The 17,405-nt window shown below is 38.6% G+C and overlaps 2 protein-coding genes across 3 annotated transcripts in view; one reads left to right on the top strand and one right to left on the bottom strand.

The window, feature by feature from the left end:
• Positions 1 to 17,405, top strand: part of LOC145788351 (SCO-spondin-like) — an 89,993-nt gene that overhangs the window by 15,744 nt on the left and 56,844 nt on the right. The window contains exons 17-23 of the mRNA XM_082600127.1: positions 1,481 to 1,702; positions 2,121 to 2,247; positions 2,887 to 3,100; positions 12,844 to 12,938; positions 13,557 to 13,668; positions 14,176 to 14,293; positions 16,738 to 16,926. Of these exons, the coding sequence (XP_082456253.1) occupies positions 1,481 to 1,702; positions 2,121 to 2,247; positions 2,887 to 3,100; positions 12,844 to 12,938; positions 13,557 to 13,668; positions 14,176 to 14,293; positions 16,738 to 16,926 (1,077 nt within the window). The remainder of the gene's footprint in view (positions 1 to 1,480; positions 1,703 to 2,120; positions 2,248 to 2,886; positions 3,101 to 12,843; positions 12,939 to 13,556; positions 13,669 to 14,175; positions 14,294 to 16,737; positions 16,927 to 17,405) is intronic.
• LOC145788189 (uncharacterized) lies at positions 3,480 to 7,531 on the bottom strand. Of its 2 annotated transcripts, none has more exons than XM_082599876.1 (3): positions 7,403 to 7,531; positions 6,508 to 6,718; positions 3,480 to 5,888 (listed from the first exon to the last, which is right to left on the bottom strand). In XM_082599876.1, exons 2-3 carry the CDS (start codon positions 6,650 to 6,652, stop codon positions 5,494 to 5,496), a joined length of 540 nt encoding a protein of 179 aa, XP_082456002.1. In that variant the 5' UTR covers positions 6,653 to 6,718; positions 7,403 to 7,531; the 3' UTR covers positions 3,480 to 5,493. The 2 variants fall into 2 exon arrangements, with proteins under 2 accessions (XP_082456002.1, XP_082456003.1); XM_082599877.1 differs by lacking the exon at positions 7,403 to 7,531 and adding an exon at positions 7,227 to 7,294.

The following is a 17,405-nucleotide window of genomic DNA, read 5'->3' as shown; positions in this document are numbered from 1 at the left end:
CAATGATTGATTGATTTTCATTTTGTACATACCTACTGGTACCGGTAAATTTCCTAGGCTTGCCACAGTAAAGATGGTGATCAAGATTGCTGCAAAATCATCACTGGCTTGAAAGCTAACAATGCATTTAAAAAAATGCAGTTCAAACTATGGCGTAGAGCTAGATGAATGAAACAAGAGTTAAGTTTGGCAAACAAAATTGCCTTGAATTCTAGGAGGCATCCACTTTGACTAAAAATACAATAAAACATTTGCAAAAGGCCTTTATTTCTGGCTAAAATCTGCCTAATAACTTACTTTTGCAGTAGAAAGCTATTTTTCTGCCATTACCTCACATCAAAGTAGCTTACTTTGACGTCTTTTCACAAACATAGGCTACCTTAGACTGACGTATACTAGGATGCATTGCGTTACGGTACGTCAAAGCCCATCCAAATGTCTGCGCCAAACCGCACGTCACCGCAGACAAGACGCACGCAGTCTAAGCGCTCCAATACACTCGCGTGGAATGTATCGAGCGATGCGATTTGTCGCAGTAAAAACGCATGTAGTATAAACGCAGCTTTAGCCACTAGCCAATTTTTTTATTATCAGTAGCCTACCGGTATCATTTTGTTCATTGGCTTCACATTTTAATATATATATTATATACCGTACCGGTGGTACACCCAAGACGAACCAAACATAGGCAATAATTAATGTGAGACAAACCAGGAGACACAGAAAGCGACTTTGAGTCAGCTGGCACTTGCTACATAATTAAGGTGTTTCAGCAATAAGGTACGGTACAATACCAGTAACATACAAACACTCCAATTACAAAACGATTAGATATGTTGTTTTAGAATGGTGCATCAATGATATTGGCTGTTGCCATAAGCTTTGTTGCAGATTCAGACAAGCTAGTCCTAATTTACTGGCACTTGGAGCATAAAAAACATTTTATCTTATCTTGTTTCCAACTCTGATCACCTCAAACCATAGCTCAAACTCTAAGTCTAATCCAACAAGCTAAAACTTGCTATTGCCTGGGATTCCCCCAATGACGCGCCAAGGTGTGCAAATCAGCGAGTGCACACCCTAGCTGAACTAAAACCATTGCTGTTTTAGCTGCCTTGTGACGTCATTTTTCTTAATTGTTTATTTTAAATAGCACTCGCCAAGGTGTCAGTCATAGACTGTCAGTGCCATAGACATGTCTGTGGTCAGTGCACACCCAGCTTAAAGGTAATGACCGAAAAAAATTAAAGGCAATGACCTCAAACGTTGGAGTATTAAAATTAGAAGGGGACGAGTTTTGCAATTGAAAAGAAAGCAATCAGCATGCAGCAAGATGTTAGAATATCAGAAAAGTAAAGAACATCGACAACCGATGGAAATTTTCTTTTTTTCTGGATTTCTTGGGGTGTGCAGTGCACACCTTGCACACCCTGAATATACGCCACTGGTACCGATGCTGTATTTCAAAGTGTGTTTTCAGATTTGCATTGTCCACTTAACCTTCGCTTTTCTGAATGCCTTCCTCTGGCTTCCACTTTGTGTTCTGATTTAAACCGTCCGTTGCCAAGTTATCACAACTTAACTTTGTCACCTGACATTGACCACAATGTGAAATGTTTTCCTGGATGTGCATGCTCGAACGGAAAGAGACTGAGAGAAACTGGATCACTAGACTTCACTGAAACCAGCCAGCTAGTAACTAGTAAGTAGGCTAGCCTATTAGCTTATAAAATCACAGTTTCCTAAATTTTTTGAATCGAACAGCAAGTTTAAAAAAAACAATTTCGATAAAAAGCGTCCGCCTTCTTTCTAAGATTCTTTTAGGGATTTAAAATTAGGGCTGTGGACTGTGTGGAGTCTGGCGAAAAATATACTTTCCGACTCCTCGGTTTATAACTAGCCGATTCCGACACCGGACACGTCAAAATCTCTCCGGCTCCACGACTCCGACTTCACAGCCTTGGTTTTAATTTTTCAATTCTTGATTTAAAACGTTAATAGCAAACAATCAATTTCGTTTAACCTTTCCTTGTAGTAACTTAATGGCCTGGTTTAGTAATTCGTTGACTGAGATAGGGACACGCGCATTATATTATGACCATTTCTTTTTCCAATCTCAGGTGGTACCAAAGAATTTGACGTTTTCGGTTCCACCTTGACTTGCGTTGATGAAATACACTGTCCTTGTTACAACGGAGAAAACGTTTTTTCTGCCAAAAGTCAAATCAAAACCGGCTGCATATCTTGGTAAGTTTCATCTTTGTACACCACTCTACACCACTACACCACTCTATCAGCTACACCACTCTATCAGCTACACCACTCTATACTCTACATCAGCTACACCACTCTATTATATCTTGTACTCTTTTTTTTGCTTATTTAGGCTTTACATCCGGTAATTGAAAAATTAGATTAAGTGGACGGAACGACAAGGAAGCCCATTTTTGTGTCCCCTTTCAGGCATGTCACTTAGTGTCTTTTTAAAGACACAGCCACATTTTCTTGAGCGGTGACGAAACCGCGCCCTTTCGAACGTCGAACCAGGGTTCTCGCCACTCGACTACGCAACCGACATGAGTATATCATAATCATTTCAAAGCATATAAAATAAATAAATGGTATTATTTAGATGACATTTCTATCAAAACATGGCAAAGACTGGAAACAAATGCCTGTGTTTTGACAAAATATTGTATAATCCAAATGGTATGGATTGCTTGCGAGTAGGATATGTCCACTAGTGTGCCACATCATGGCAATGCTGAGTGTTTCTTGATGCACACAGTACTGTACATGAGAACTGTTTGTGTAATCATGTAAGAAGAATTGCGTTAATGCTGTACAGTCACTGAGCAATGTCTAATCAACGTGAAATTGACGCAGCGAATGTTCAGCCGGACGATGGAACTGCTCATCGAAAGCGTGTGGCGCTACCGTGCGGTGTCCAAACAATATGATTTTCAGCCGCAACATGACACAATGTGACCAAAAAACATGCGACAATACCGATCACCTTGCTCTGCTGAAAGACAAAGGCGAATGTGAAGAGGAGTTCAGCTTTGAAAGTTGCATTTGCCCGAATGATCTTTTGCAACAAGTAAATAGGTTTTGAAAGATCGTTAATGATCAGAAAGATAAAATAATTACATGTTAACTGAATTTTACGCTTTATAACATTTTTAGTCATTCTATTCTAGCACCTAGGCTTATTCCTTGCAATTCCGACGTATTTCTCGTCTGTTGAAGTGACGAAAGAATTGCAGCGCTCGATAAACAAAAATTGATAGTACCGTTCTTTAAACTTCTCTCTGAAATTCACGTAAATCGGATTTGCGAGTTGGTCTAAACCACACAGTTTACGTGCATTTCAAAGTAGCTGCTGGCGCCGTTCATACTTGTACAGATTAATGTGCTATCGTCATAACAGTTAATCTCCTTACGTCAGCAAGAAATATGTGCTCGAGAAACAACATGACTGAAAGAAGACTCCTTGTATTTTAAATGGAAGACATCTTGTTAACAAATATGCTGTCCTTGTTACAACGTAGAAAACATGTCTGATGTCTGTGGTTCATCTGACAGTCCACAAAATGTTATTTCAAAGTGTTTCACTTTGACCAACTAAAGTTTGTTTCAAACAACTGTTAGAAACAAACGGATTTCGAAAATATTATGATATGAAATTAAATTTCGAAATCCTGTTTCGACCAGCCCTAGGTTCGACAGGCTGAAGCTGGTCTCACTTTTGTTGAAATAGGAATAAAGTCAAAATTTTTGTGAATATTTTTTTGGTGCTTTTGCTAAATAGGAGATGCGAAATCTTCAGGCTATGTTTCTAATACGTTTCGCGGTAAGTGGATTCTTACCAGGTAAAAGTTACTATTTCTACAATATTTCAATGTTCGACGACATTATAAAAATAATAACTTTTGTAAGCTAGTTGGTTTTGTCTTTGCCTTTATACCAGAGAGGGACGGAATCAGGTTTCACGCCTACTCCGAGGCTTGTGACTCCAAACCCCACTCCTGCTTCAAGGTTTTCTGAGATATTGATGACTCCAACCTCCAGTTGGACTTCGAACCCAAACCATAAACGAAAATGCTGCTTGTTTATAAACTATAACGGATACCTTTCTTATCCCCTGTCTTGAAACGAAAAACGTAGTTTTAAATGTAAGAATGACTACTTGAAAAATAAAGCCGTAAAAGCACACAAAATTAACAACTGCGCCGAGTGAATCGTAAATATTTGTGCTTTAAAAGTATCAACAGGCAAAAAAATCCAACTTCGTCTCCAATGCTGGCAATTGGCAATCAACAATTATCTTTGTTACACGGTATCTTGCTTTCACTTGATTCAGTTCAGATCGCATTATCTGAAGCTTTTTATTGTTTTGCCTAAATTAAAATCGTTTCGTACAAAACAAACGGCCGCTGACTTCAATCAAATATGGCAGGAATGTAACAACCTGCATTGTAAACCATTGTAAATTTAAAAACGGAGGTTTTGCCAATCAGTTAAGAGGTTGCAGCGTGACTCAAAGAGATGAATGTAGTTTGGCAAGGAATTATTTCATTCAGTAAATTAGCCGTCAACGTTGATTTATCGTTTGCAGACGTTGTACCAACTTTAAAAATATATTTTGCTAGTTGAAAAATATCAAGAACAAGGGAAACGCCTTTCGCAAGCTGTAGCCTACATGGAGAAAGTTGCCTTTCTACAGACATACCGCTTTACATAAAAGTAATGTCAACAATCTTCAATGTTGACTTCAAAAAAGGTTCAAAACACAGCAAAAACAGGAAATGATGACTGACATTGACTTTTCTGAACGACAACAAAGATTAGTCTTCACAGACAAGTTGATCCAACAAGGAATGCTTAATGCAGCATTCTGTGAGTAAAATAATACAATCAAAAGTATCTTATACATAACATGTAGCAAAACGTTTTTATGAAAAGAAAGTTCTGAAAGTTCCTTGGTTTCATATTATCTGAATTTTTATAACTATACATGAAATAGCCTACTTTCTAAAACCAATATATGTGCATCACAAAAATCTTACTATCTTCGCAATGGTTTCAAACTACATAGTTTTATCAAATAGCAAGAAAATATTACACTTTTGTTCGTTCAGGCGACTGGTTAAATTATTCTTGGTTTCAAAATTAAAAAAGTAGACCACTGGAAAGTACCCTACTACAAGTTGACAGATAAAATGAAGATTGGTCTCTGCTTTGTTGTTCAATGTATTTTTGCCGTGGCAACAAAGAGAGTGAAAATACTTGTATCTTGCTTTTGCATTCCTTTAATTGTAACATATTTAGCATAAACCTAGCAATGATTTATTGGCCCAGCTTGTGGAATGTGATCAATGTTTAACAAAAAGAAAACAGTATATTCATCATACACCCTTCTTAGTTGTCCTGTATGGATCTGTTAAATGGGCGTTGGTTGCTTTGTTGTCAAGTTGGCATCAGTACGATTCACTACTTACATTCAGCCTCAATTACAATTTCATCTTTGCTCAGTTTGATCGGCTGGTTAGAACTGGTTGAATCCGGTTTAAATTGAATTCCATCCAACGTGGCCAAAGACATCCAGTCCACAATCAGTTCATAATTGTTCTCGTTGCATGCCAGTTTAAACTGAAGCTCACATGATTTAGGTTCTCCATCCTTGTCTACTGCATCTACTGTATAGGTGGCTTGCATAGCAGCTTGTCCCTTTTTCAAGCTGATAAGCTGACTTTCATTTGCCTGTATCTCTGCTGGAAATGCGTTTTTAACTTCAGTTTCTTTCAATTTCCATGAGAAAGATGTGTTGTTGTTGATACGGAAGCAAACGGGAGCCTCGTCGTCGCTTGGTTGTGGAGGAGCTTTGCCTAAAAAATAATGAAGTCTTATACATTGGCTTAAGTGTGTTGTAGAATTTAGTAGCCTACCTATTACGTAAAATTCGCACTACACTGAAGGATCATTTATAATTACATGCAGACAATGCATACAGTATCATGTAGGAGTTGCAGGAGTATAGTAACTTACGTTATATCATATCAGCGTTAATCTGTTGAACCACAAAACATATTAGCCTACAGATGTACAGTAACGTAATAGAGAGATTTCGAAGGTAAACAGGCCTATTCTACCTGTGCTTCTGCTGATGCACAGACGCTGCAAGAGAACTGTTAAACATGGCATAAAATAACGCAATAGAAAACATCCTCAAGCGTGTAGTTTACAACCACAGAATCCAATGCTATTTATTTAAGTCTATTGCTCACAAACTAACGCATTTCATGTTTCTTTTTTAATCATCGTTTCTTAAAACTTGTGAAATAACTTTTAGTGCAAAATAAAATGGTGTTCAAATTCTGGGAAACACTTGACAAACTATAAGTATAAATTCAAAGTACACATAAAGGCAAAATATAGTCATGTGTAAAGTACACAGCGTTAAGATGTCAAAGCAGGCGCAAGACAAAGCATTAAAACCAATAATACCTTTTTTAGCTTTGCCATTGTCAAGGGTAGCTGGTGTGTCAATCTTGTGAAAATGTTCCGCCTGTTGAGGCTTTGTCTCTGCTTTGCTCTTTGAGCTGCTGCTGCTCCCACCCATCTTGTACTTGGCTGATTTGAAAAAATTCATTTTGTGTCACAATTTTATCCGTTTTACAATTTTATCAAACGAAAGTCACCCACTGTTTGCAGAAACCTGCAAGTATAAGATAGATTAGGTCTACTGATCTCAACTGACTACAAAAGAATAGTCTGCAAATAACTGAAGTAGTTTCAAACAAAATCTCGTTTTGTTTTGATACTAAATTCCTTTATCATGGCTTTGTTTCGAAGTAGGAGGCATTTTTTGAAAATTAAGCTGAACATTGATGGCTTTAGCCCAATCCTGGCCAAGCCACGGCTCGCGAGTTGCATTCGCCTCTTTTCCTAATTTTATATGGCTTTTACTCTCAGCATTACTCTCTTAAGTCGATTTCTGTTGCATCACCAATTTGCTAAAAGGTTCACATGCAACAATTTGTGTTCAAAAATTGAACTTGGACAACGTCATGAAATCTGTGATGGAAATCAATTACATTCGAACACATGCGCTTAAGCACTGCCAATTTAACAATCTCATCACTGAGCTTGACCAATGTCTCCAGATGAGCTGACACTGTACTGTGACCGCTAAGACGGTTGTGAAAAAGCCAAATACCGCGTACTTTCTCGCTTCTTTTCTGGTTTAGATTTCTTAAAACCGTTTATGGAAGAAAAGAACAAAAATTATCCGGAGTTCTCGAATCTTGAATGGATTATGGATCTGGCCTTTTTGGTCTTCATGCTGTACCTCACCGACAGATTAAACTTGAATTTGCAGGGTAATTAAAAAATTGCCTACCTTCCGATCCAATGCACAACGTGTTTGCGTTTGTCGGCAAAAGCTCCTCAACATACATGTAAAAACGGAAATTTAACACATTTTTCCTCTTAAAATCACTAGCATCGCTCTGAATAAGCAAAGTGAAATCCTAGAACGCTCTGTGCTCCGGTTTTGTGATCTACAGTGCAACAGAAAAGGCCACAAATTACGTTCTCCGTCCACCCATGTAATTCTGTGACGGACTGTTAGAAAGTCTCGCCTGTCTCAAATGAGGTTACGGTTGAGCTGTACATGATTGGTTTTTGTAAAGAGGACCAACTGAAACCTATTTTAATTGAAGGAAGGGATCATGGAGTTATGGAAAAATGTGCCAACGGAAAAATGTTTCAATATCAAACTGGATGCATTTCAGGTCCTGTCAATGTTTAAGTCAACATCTGCCTGTGACTGCGAATGATATGACATCACAATGTTTATGACATCACAATGTTATGACATCACAATCACAATGACATCACAAAAAATGTTTCAATATCAAACTGGATACATTTCAGGTACTGTCAATGTTTAAGTCAACATCTGCCTGTGACTGCGAATGATATGAACGAATTCCTTCGATTGACAACAACAAAATACAAGTTAGATTTGAAGAGGATTGTTCAAGACTGGACTATGTTGCAATGCGACAACATAAACATGTCTTTGTTACCCTGGCAACTTGAGTAAAAAAACTATTATGAGCAATAAAGCAATAAAACACTTAGATATCAAGCTCCACGGAGGGTTTTGACCACCAGCCCCCTCCCTTGAATACCTCCCTGGTACAAAATTGTCCTCCCTTCGAGTTGCGTTGCACTGATAAAAAAAAAAAAAAAAAAAGAAAGCTATACGATAACTTGTATAAGAAATCCCTTACAAAAAATAAAGTAATAAAATATTAATATCAATCTTGATGAGTGGTTTTAACCTTCAATCTCTACTTGTTTACGCCAACAAACTTTTAAAGACTGTAAAATTGTGATAATTCAGACAACCATTTTACTCTTGAGCTCTTCAACCATTCTTACAATATAATTTAGTCTCTGTAATACTTTTAGTCTGCTTTGTCACTAATGCTCAGCTTTGTCTCCAACTTTGATTCTTCAGATCTAACTTCATTTTACGGTAGTCTAAACATTAAAACTAACATTTTTTTTGTTTTTGATTTGCATATCCGATACTATCTTGCTTACATGGCATACTCCGTGCACCAAATAAGACCGGTTGAGATGATTGTGTAGGCCTAGTTGTCATTTGATAGATGAATTTTCTGCATGCTGTAAATTGCACCTTTTTGTTAGGTTTACTTCGCACAAGATCGTTGCATTGACCATATAATTTACGATTTGCTATTTATCGCCACTGAACTTAGATAAGGCTCCAGGCATTTGTTTTATCTGTAACTTGGCTTAAACTTTAGTTAATGCTTGAAGTTTGTTACAGTTTTAGCGATTGCTGTGAAAGCACGAAAACAAGTGCTTTTTTTTCTTTTAAGCTGAAACATTGAACTTGGTCTTCTAATTCCACTTGAAACACTCTGCTGTGCAATTCTTCTTCCTTGTGAATTCCATTAAAAAGTGCATTTTTTTCACAGTGGAAAAATCAAACACTAGAAAAAACCATGACAAAAATGTCAAGGCCTTCTAGTTCATCTCTTATGTGCATAGCTTTAACTTTGCTAAGATGAAAAAGGGTTTGAGAAGAAATTTGATTTAAGCGGTTATGAGTAGCCTACTTGGCTGAACTCAAGTAGTTCGTGTGTTTGTATTTGCGTCAATGACAGAACGGCCTATCCTTAATATACAACTTGTAGACACTGTGACGCATATTAATGTACAAAATGAATATCTTAGACCGCTGGGAAAAAGTGATGTTCAACTATTGGGACAGAGACTTTTAAATCGTTTCATGTTATAACTAATATTTTTACGTTGCGAGAATGTATTTGTTTATTTCTCAAAACAAATCAAACATTACATCAAAAGGGCCTTTTCAACAGACGAAACAAGCGTTTTAGGCACTTTTAAAACCACCGATATGAAATCAATGCAATTAAAAGATTTGTTTGATATGGTTACGTGAACATTTTTTAAGAAGTAATCTAATTTCATAGTAAATTTACGACTTATGCATTCAGTAATTCAGTTGTGACGGTTGGACGCAGTTTCAATGTGGTTTATAAAGCATTTCTGAAGATTTTTATTTCAATAATTGCCAATTTTTCCCAAAGCATTCAAGCCATCTTGAAACAGTAGGCTAAACTATTTCCATTATTTTAATTTGTATGCTTATTTGCAACCTTTCCGCGCAGCAACGGCTCAATATTACCAATTCAACCAATCTTTTAAGCTATCAGTCTTGCAATGTCTCCCTGAACAATTCAGATGTAATATAATTTGTTTTCATAGGTTTTGCTTTGCTGTCTAGCTCTTCAGTCTGATCTCAGTTTTAGATTTTATTTCAACAAGGCGTCGCTGAAGTCATGTTTAAGTAAATAAACTGCTGTGGACACAGTTGAGATATCTTCTTTGATCGACAAGATGAAAAATTTTTCAAAAGCGCAATTAAGACTTACAGCAAATTTCATGTGGAGCTTCATCTTGCCTGTTTTGACATTGTTTCTATTTCTAGCCACGTAGTAATGATGTAAAAGAGCAACACTTTGCTAGTTGTTTGTATGTTTCCATAGCACTGTATCAGTATATAGAAAACCATAACTACTATCAAAATTACAACAAAATGCTCAATGCTAAGTAATAAAGCCAAGTAGAGCAAATTATATCAAATGTATTTGATATACAGCATATGCAGCACAGCACAAAATCACATGGAACCCTGTCAAGTAACCCATGTTGATGCGCAATCTGCTGCAAGCGGAGATAGCGAATGATTATATTATTATTTAAATGTGCAGCACGAGCCAATTTAAAATCAACTATCGACTAAACAACTGACTCAATTGCAAGATTACTACAGGCCTAAAGTAACATTATTTTTCATTTGAAATCCAGCCAGTACATGTTGCTATGTTTTCAATGGGATACCTAGCTCACTGACTAGTGACTACTAAACGTGCTTCGTGATTGGCTGATTGCGTTGCCATTGCTTGTGCTTGTTAAGAGGGATTTTTAATATAAAACATTTTTTCGCCTCTGAAACGGAAACGTCAAAGCAAATATTTAGCTTCCCTGCCCCTTTAATGAAATGATATGCCAATCAAGTTTTCCTGTTAATTTAAGTATTCAACATTGGTATTGTTATGTCATCAACACAGTGTCGTCTGCGATGCACCTGCACGAAGCTCGTAAAGGTGCGTCTACACGAGAAAGTGTTCTTGCTTAGAAATTCTTGCTTAAGTTAGTGATTTAGCTCGTTTCGTCTACACTGGCAATCTCGACGAAGATTTTGCTCGCTTGAATCGCGGTCACGTGATTATCTAATCCCCAATGACGTCACGTTTTAAAAAGTTCGCGCCAAAGCATAGCAGTTCGCGCTAAAGTACAGCAGAGTAGACCAAGCAACTGACTGTTCTTTAACTAGTTGGTGCAAGCTGGCATTTGAAGTTGTTGCAGTCTTTCAGTCATAGCTTCCCAGAAGTTGTGTAAAAAATGCTGCAAAAAGCGAAAGATGCAAACCCGCAATTTACTGCTTATTGAAGCATTCAGACACCTCAGTGAGGTTGAAATGTTGGAAACAGAATTTCGTGTCAGCGTGGGTGACTGGTAACAACCAGCAAGATCATTCCTCCGCTATTTTTATTACCCGGTGTACAATGGCAATGGTTTTCTGCTGAGATCCTGTTTTGGATTTGAAATTGGAAAATATTGTGCTATCTATGGGGTATTTTGAGTACGGTCACCGCCAGTTCAGCCGCAACATTAATAAGAACTGGTTGGGATCAAAACTTAACGAAATCCTTTACCGATACCGCCCTGCCCTGTCTGGATACTGAGCTGAGAGGAGACCTGAGATTTTGGCGGGAAAAACATTTCTAAGCAAGAGAACTCACTTAAGCGCCCAGTTTTTCGCTCTGGAGCGTATTTTTTCTCGACGGCTCGCTTACTCGCCCATTTTCTTAAAAGTAAGCGGCACAAACTGCGATTAACTTAAACAAACAAGAAGTTTGGCTAGCTTAAGCAAGAAAACAGTCGTCGTGTAGACGCACCTTAAGTACGCCATTGCGGTGACGTAGTTAGAAACTTTTAGGGGACAAAAGCAAATGGTGGTGTAAACTTTATTACACATGAAATAAAATGGTATTAAAACGTTGTAACAATATTGATGCATACTTTTATGGGAGATAAAATTTTAAGGGCTCTTGTTAATTACCCCCCCCCCCCAAGCTCTCCAGTGGCTACATCCCTGTGCCGACTCTACATCCAACGATAGTAAGCGGGTGCGTCCTTCACAAGGGATTAAATGACATGTTTGGTTGGCTTCTTTGTTTTAACTTCACGTCATCAATATCTTCAACAACCAGACATAATAAAAGCGGAAGAAAAAATGGGTGAAAAAGTCGATTTAGGGTGAAAAAATATAACCGTGATCAAAATAGGCTATTTTTAGGCTTGTTTCCGATAACGAAAATTTCCAGTGATCAAGATTTTAACAATACCTATATAACTGCAGCCTAGAACTAGAACATATTTTTGTAGACTGTACGCAATCATAACGATGTTTTATTGGCTATATCATTTCCTTCACACAAAGTTCAAGTTTCGTGTAAACCTCAAGGGGCCTCAATTTGTCTTTTTGGAATGAACTGCAGCCGGCTATTTATATCACGATTATTTCAGCAGATGTGAAGACGTAGTTGGCGTAGATTAATAAGTAATAACACGTTACATTAAAAAGTTATTCGTTTCTGAGCTTTTTTTTGAAAATTGATTATATGCTATACGAACAATGTTTTTTTTCATAGGTTTTTTAATTTTTTTTTGAAGTATATTGCTTTTTCACCATTCCGACAGGTCAGGAGGTAGCGTGTTAGACCCATCATCACTCAGCCTTGGGTCTTTTGACAATGGCTGTGACTTCTTTCTTCATCCTGCTCAGGCAACCAATATATCCTAATTTTTGTCACAGTTTTATTGAAAATCACATGGGCTACCAATGCTTTTCGATATGCTTAATGTACAATGTGAATGAAAGAAATGTGTTTTTTGTACTGTCCACCCTGCAGCAGAGGCTTCACAAGTAACCTTCGCACTCATGCTTGCTATAATTACTTTTAAAAACTGATTCAATATCTTTAGCCATCTTTGGAAATGATTATGGCGCATGCCGTCATCTTCATGCTTGAAACATGAAATCGGCCCAAGAGTGTACGAATTTTCTTGCATAAGCTGAACTTATGTTGCTTAATTTTTCCACTTTTTGTGATTAATTGTTACAAAAAACAAGACTTTATATATTGTCAGGGGGATCAGTGTATTCCAGCAAAAGAATGTCCTTGCCAACATGCCGGAAAGCTGTTTTACAAAGGAGAACGGATAACCAGAGACTGCAATACATGGTCAGTGGCATATTCTATTCATCGAAAAAAATGTAGATATTTTATAACGTTTTGTCGTCCTGATAGCTATGATGTAATGTTATTACTAGCTTTTCATATTCAATTTCTGTACATTTTTGATCCTGTATTTACAATGTTCACTTATTATTGCATCTACTGTACTTTAATCTCAATGCTTTCTACAACAAACAATGCAGCCGGTACCAGTCTAAAGTGTATGGTCTGAAGCGACTGGGAATGCAACCAGAGAATTCGAAAATGACTAGAGATCTCAGAAGCGCTGGTTAGACTCTCCAGATGTGCAGATGTGCAGATTAAGCAGCGCAATTTAGGATTAGTGATCATTTAGAAGAACTTGGTGGATTGAATAATTCAATGACAACAACATTTTAATTGGCGGAAACAATTCTCTGTCAATCTTTCAGTGGTTCAAAGCCTCTACAAGTATGCGAAACTGCCATGATCAAGCTCCCAAAGAAACTTTCTCCGTTCGAAGATAAAGATCCCACAATCGATAGCTCCAGGATTGAAAATGTCAAAGTGACTGGATGATTCTACTAAAAACTTTACATGGTCAGCTGATTGATTTTTATGTGTACGCGTTTTTTTTTATTCCAGTACATGTAATGGAAGCGTGTGGCATTGTACGAATAAGTTCTGTTCTGCCATGTGCATCGTAACAGGCGATTCCCATTACACAACATTTGATGGAAAACAATATTCATTTCAGGTGATTATTTTAATAGAAAAGGGACTTCTTTGAATTGTTGACTTGGTTTCAAACAATAGCGAATCCGACCCAAGGGGGAATTAGGGAGATTTTCCCTCTAAGACACAGAAAAATAACTGTACTCACGGTATTTTTGCCAGGTTGGATTTATGTAGACCATTACACCAATTTGTTTTGTTAAAATCGCGCCCTTCCCTAACGCCACTTGCAGGGTCCGCTCTGTTTACTGAGGATGCGCACTGCTATAGCGTACAAAATGTTTGTAACCTATAAAGTAACTTGTGTGTTTCTGCCTTGATAATTTTCACAAAAAACTTGCTTATCTTAAAGTTATCTTGAACAATATATTGTAAAACAGGGCTTTTTTATTTTTACCCTCATAAACGTAGTGTGACCTAGATTGGGGGATTCTAGACGGAAAACGTGGCACGTTAGAGTCTACTACATCGAAGAGCCCAAATATTTAATTTCTTGAAACGTAATTTCGTGTCTTATGTTAAATTACAGGGAAGCTGCAGCTATGCACTGGTAAGAGAAAAGAACTCTTTGTTTCAAATCAGTGCCGAAAATGTGCCTTGTGGATTGACGGGAGTCACGTGTACAAAGTCCGTTTACATAAATGTCGGTAAGTACATATACGTGTCTTTTCTTTTACAAGGCTATTTATACGTTGTTATAGACATAAGTTATGCAAAAACGCTTGGATTTAAACATTCTTTTGCACCATTAGTATAACTTCAAATAATATTCTATAAATCATGCGCAAGTTTGATCCTAAGTTTATAGAAACGCAAGCATATTTTACCAATAATTTAGCTGTAATTATACTCATTGGAGCATACTGTAGGTTACATTTCTGTGTTAATTGGGAACAGTTACAAACAACACAAAATAAACTTCTGCTCATAACGTTGATAGGGAGTCAAAGATGTTCTCTTAGACATGGGCCCTAATTTTTTCAAGGGGCCCGGGAACGAACTACCTGTGTTCTATGAATGCATTGAGTTTTTCTTAGAAGTGTCTTGATTTAAGGCCCAAGAATCTCTTTGGTACCGTATCCAAATTATCTTAACGGCACTGTTTCTACTAGTTCTACAAAAACATTCAGCCGGTTTTTCACGTTGTTGTTTGGATTATTTAGAAACTTTATAAACACCCAGCCGTACGAAGCAGCTTTTACGAAGCAGCTCTGCTTTGTCAGGGCTAGTGTTGGTTTGCTAATTCTAATTAAATAAGTTATTTGTTAATTTTTAAGATTTGAAACTACAGTAGGCTAAAACAGGGGTCCGTAAATAGTGGGTCGCGACCCAAATTTGGGTCGCGAGACCATCCACAGTGGGTCGCAAAACAGTTTAAATTTACTATCAATATAACTTGTAAGACAAAAGTAAATAGGCTACAATCATACACTCTTTGATGTGCTGAGTTTCGTAGGCTACAATTTTGTACAAAAAAATTTATACTTTTGATTGTAGTACAGTAGTCTCCGCTTATTAAGCCTATGGTTATAAAGTCTAAAAGACACCTTGTCTTTGAGTCAGGACATGAAAACTCTCTCAGCTTATCTCCAGAACTGGCGACTGAAGCTCAGCGAAACCAAAACTGTGGCAGCAGCTTTCCAGCACCTACACAATCGGGAAGCTGATCGTGAGCTACATGTTCAAAACAATGGAAAACCTCTGTCCTTCTGCCACGAACCAAAATATCTTGGGGTGATAATGGACAGATCGCTCACATACCACCACCATTTGGTGTCACTGCGCAAGAAACTGACATCCGGCGCTGCGCTACTCAAGCGCCTCGCAGGCTCCAGCTGGGGGCGAGGCTGACACTTTCCGTATAGCAGCCTTAGCCCTTGTCTACTCTTCAGCAGAGCACTGTGCACCTGTTTGATGCCGTAGTGCTCTGCCACAACATCGAAACTGCCATTCAAAACAACGCCCTGCGCACAGTGACCAGATGCCTGCGTCTCACACCATTGGACAATCTCCCCATTTTCGCAGTCACCCAACCTGCTGAGCTTCGTCGCGAAGAAGCTACTCTGTCTCTCGGCCGACAGGCACTGGAGCCTAACATTTTCTCCACCACAAGATCTCTGCTCCCCCAAACGAGCACCCTTGTCGAATAAAATCAAGACACCCATTCGTGGCAGCCGCTCAACTACTGATCAACGAAGCTGATGAACAAAACATCTCTGCAGCTACTTGGGCAATGGGCAGACCATAAATGGAATTTTGAATGGAAGTCAAGTACCACCAGACTTCATTCGTTCATCTCCGACGCCGATACATGCCCCATCAGCCTGACACTGCAAAGACAAACATGGGTGCGCCTAAACCGTCTTCGTACGGGCGTCGGGCTTTTCCGCTCAACCATGCACCAATGGGGAATGGCCTATTCCTCCTCCTGTGAATGTAGTACCGAGGAACAGACCGCAGACCACATCATCAATGATTCTACCATCTTCAAGCCACCTAACGGAGTGCAAGGTTGCGCGTCATGGATGATGAAACCTAAGACTGGCTGCTCTCTAGTAGCCTTCCAGTGTAGTCCGGGAACATCGTGAATCTGGAGTGGTAAAAGGATAGACCCTCGGTCCCAGAGGCTCACACGACGACGACAAAGCCCGCGGTTAATAGGTCCACCGGCTTATTAAGCCCAATTTGGTTCATTCCGGAATTACTGAAGGTTAGGAATGAATGGTAGAAAATTGTCCCTCGCTTAATAAGCCCGAAATCGTCCAGTCCCGATGTGGGCTTAAGCGAGGACAACCGTATTAAAATTGATATTAAATTGCAAAATATTTTGCTCAAAATTATGTGCTTCTGAAACGTTTGGGCCGCGAAGATTTCGAACGATTGTTTTTGGGTCGCGCCAAAAATTATTGCGGACCCCTGGGCTAAAATAAGTATCTCGGTATCACGCGGATATTTATATGCACTGGCGTCTTATCAGTTGAGTGGCGCTGACGTTGTGACGTAACCCATAAATAAAGCAAGGCAGGCTACGCAGCGATTTACATGCGTCACACAAGAGAACTTACTTCGACATTTTTATGCTTCTTTATAGGATCGACATTTGTGCATCTTCTTTGGGGTAAAAGAGTTACTGTAAACGGAGCTAAAGTTGGTCGTATGCCACGACGTTATGGTAATCACGTCATCAGTGATGACGTCAGTGTGATGTCTATCGACTTAGCAGGACTATACGTTGTGGTCAGTTGGCCGAAGATGGGTCTCTTTGTGTTCTGGGACGGAGGTAAAAGAAGAAGTACCCTACTATTAGTCTAGACCTACACACATCACAGTTTGCAGAAAACCTACGGTGAAACAAAAATTTAATTTTTAATGTAGGGCACAAGGAATTTTTATGGACAAATTTCTTCTATGATGTGTTGTCGATAAGTTTTATAAGCGGCTTTCTTAAATGCCACTATCTAAGGTTTCATAGCCATGGCCTTCCTGATTGGAACCGGTTGCGTTTCTTTCTTGAGACTTTTTGCCATATTCAGCCTAAGCCCATACTCGCTTCAGATGGACATCAAGTGGATGGGAAGGCAAGGAAGTCAACTTTCATATCCACCTTCACGCATGTCTGGTATCTTGCCAAGGCACAGCTGTGTGCTCTCGAAAAGAGTTGCCCAGGCGTCCATTCAAACGTCACACGGACGCTCTCATCACTCGACCTGGGAGCCGACATTTTTTTAGTAATACAGCCTACTATTATCCTTGGCTGAT

The sequence above is a fragment of the Aplidium turbinatum genome, chromosome 2, assembly GCF_918807975.1.
Source record: "Aplidium turbinatum chromosome 2, kaAplTurb1.1, whole genome shotgun sequence".
NCBI lineage: Eukaryota > Metazoa > Chordata > Ascidiacea > Aplousobranchia > Polyclinidae > Aplidium > Aplidium turbinatum.
This window is presented reverse-complemented; position numbering and strand designations above follow the sequence as displayed.

Bases quoted from the DNA above. Each gene is read 5' to 3' on its own strand.
- LOC145788189 (XM_082599876.1), bottom strand. From the start codon at position 6,652: ATGAATTTTTTCAAATCAGCCAAGTACAAGATGGGTGGGAGCAGCAGC. The intron at 5,889-6,507 runs GTATTATTGGTT...ATTATTTTTTAG, and splicing joins CAATGGCAAAGCTAAAAAAG to GCAAAGCTCCTCCACAACCA.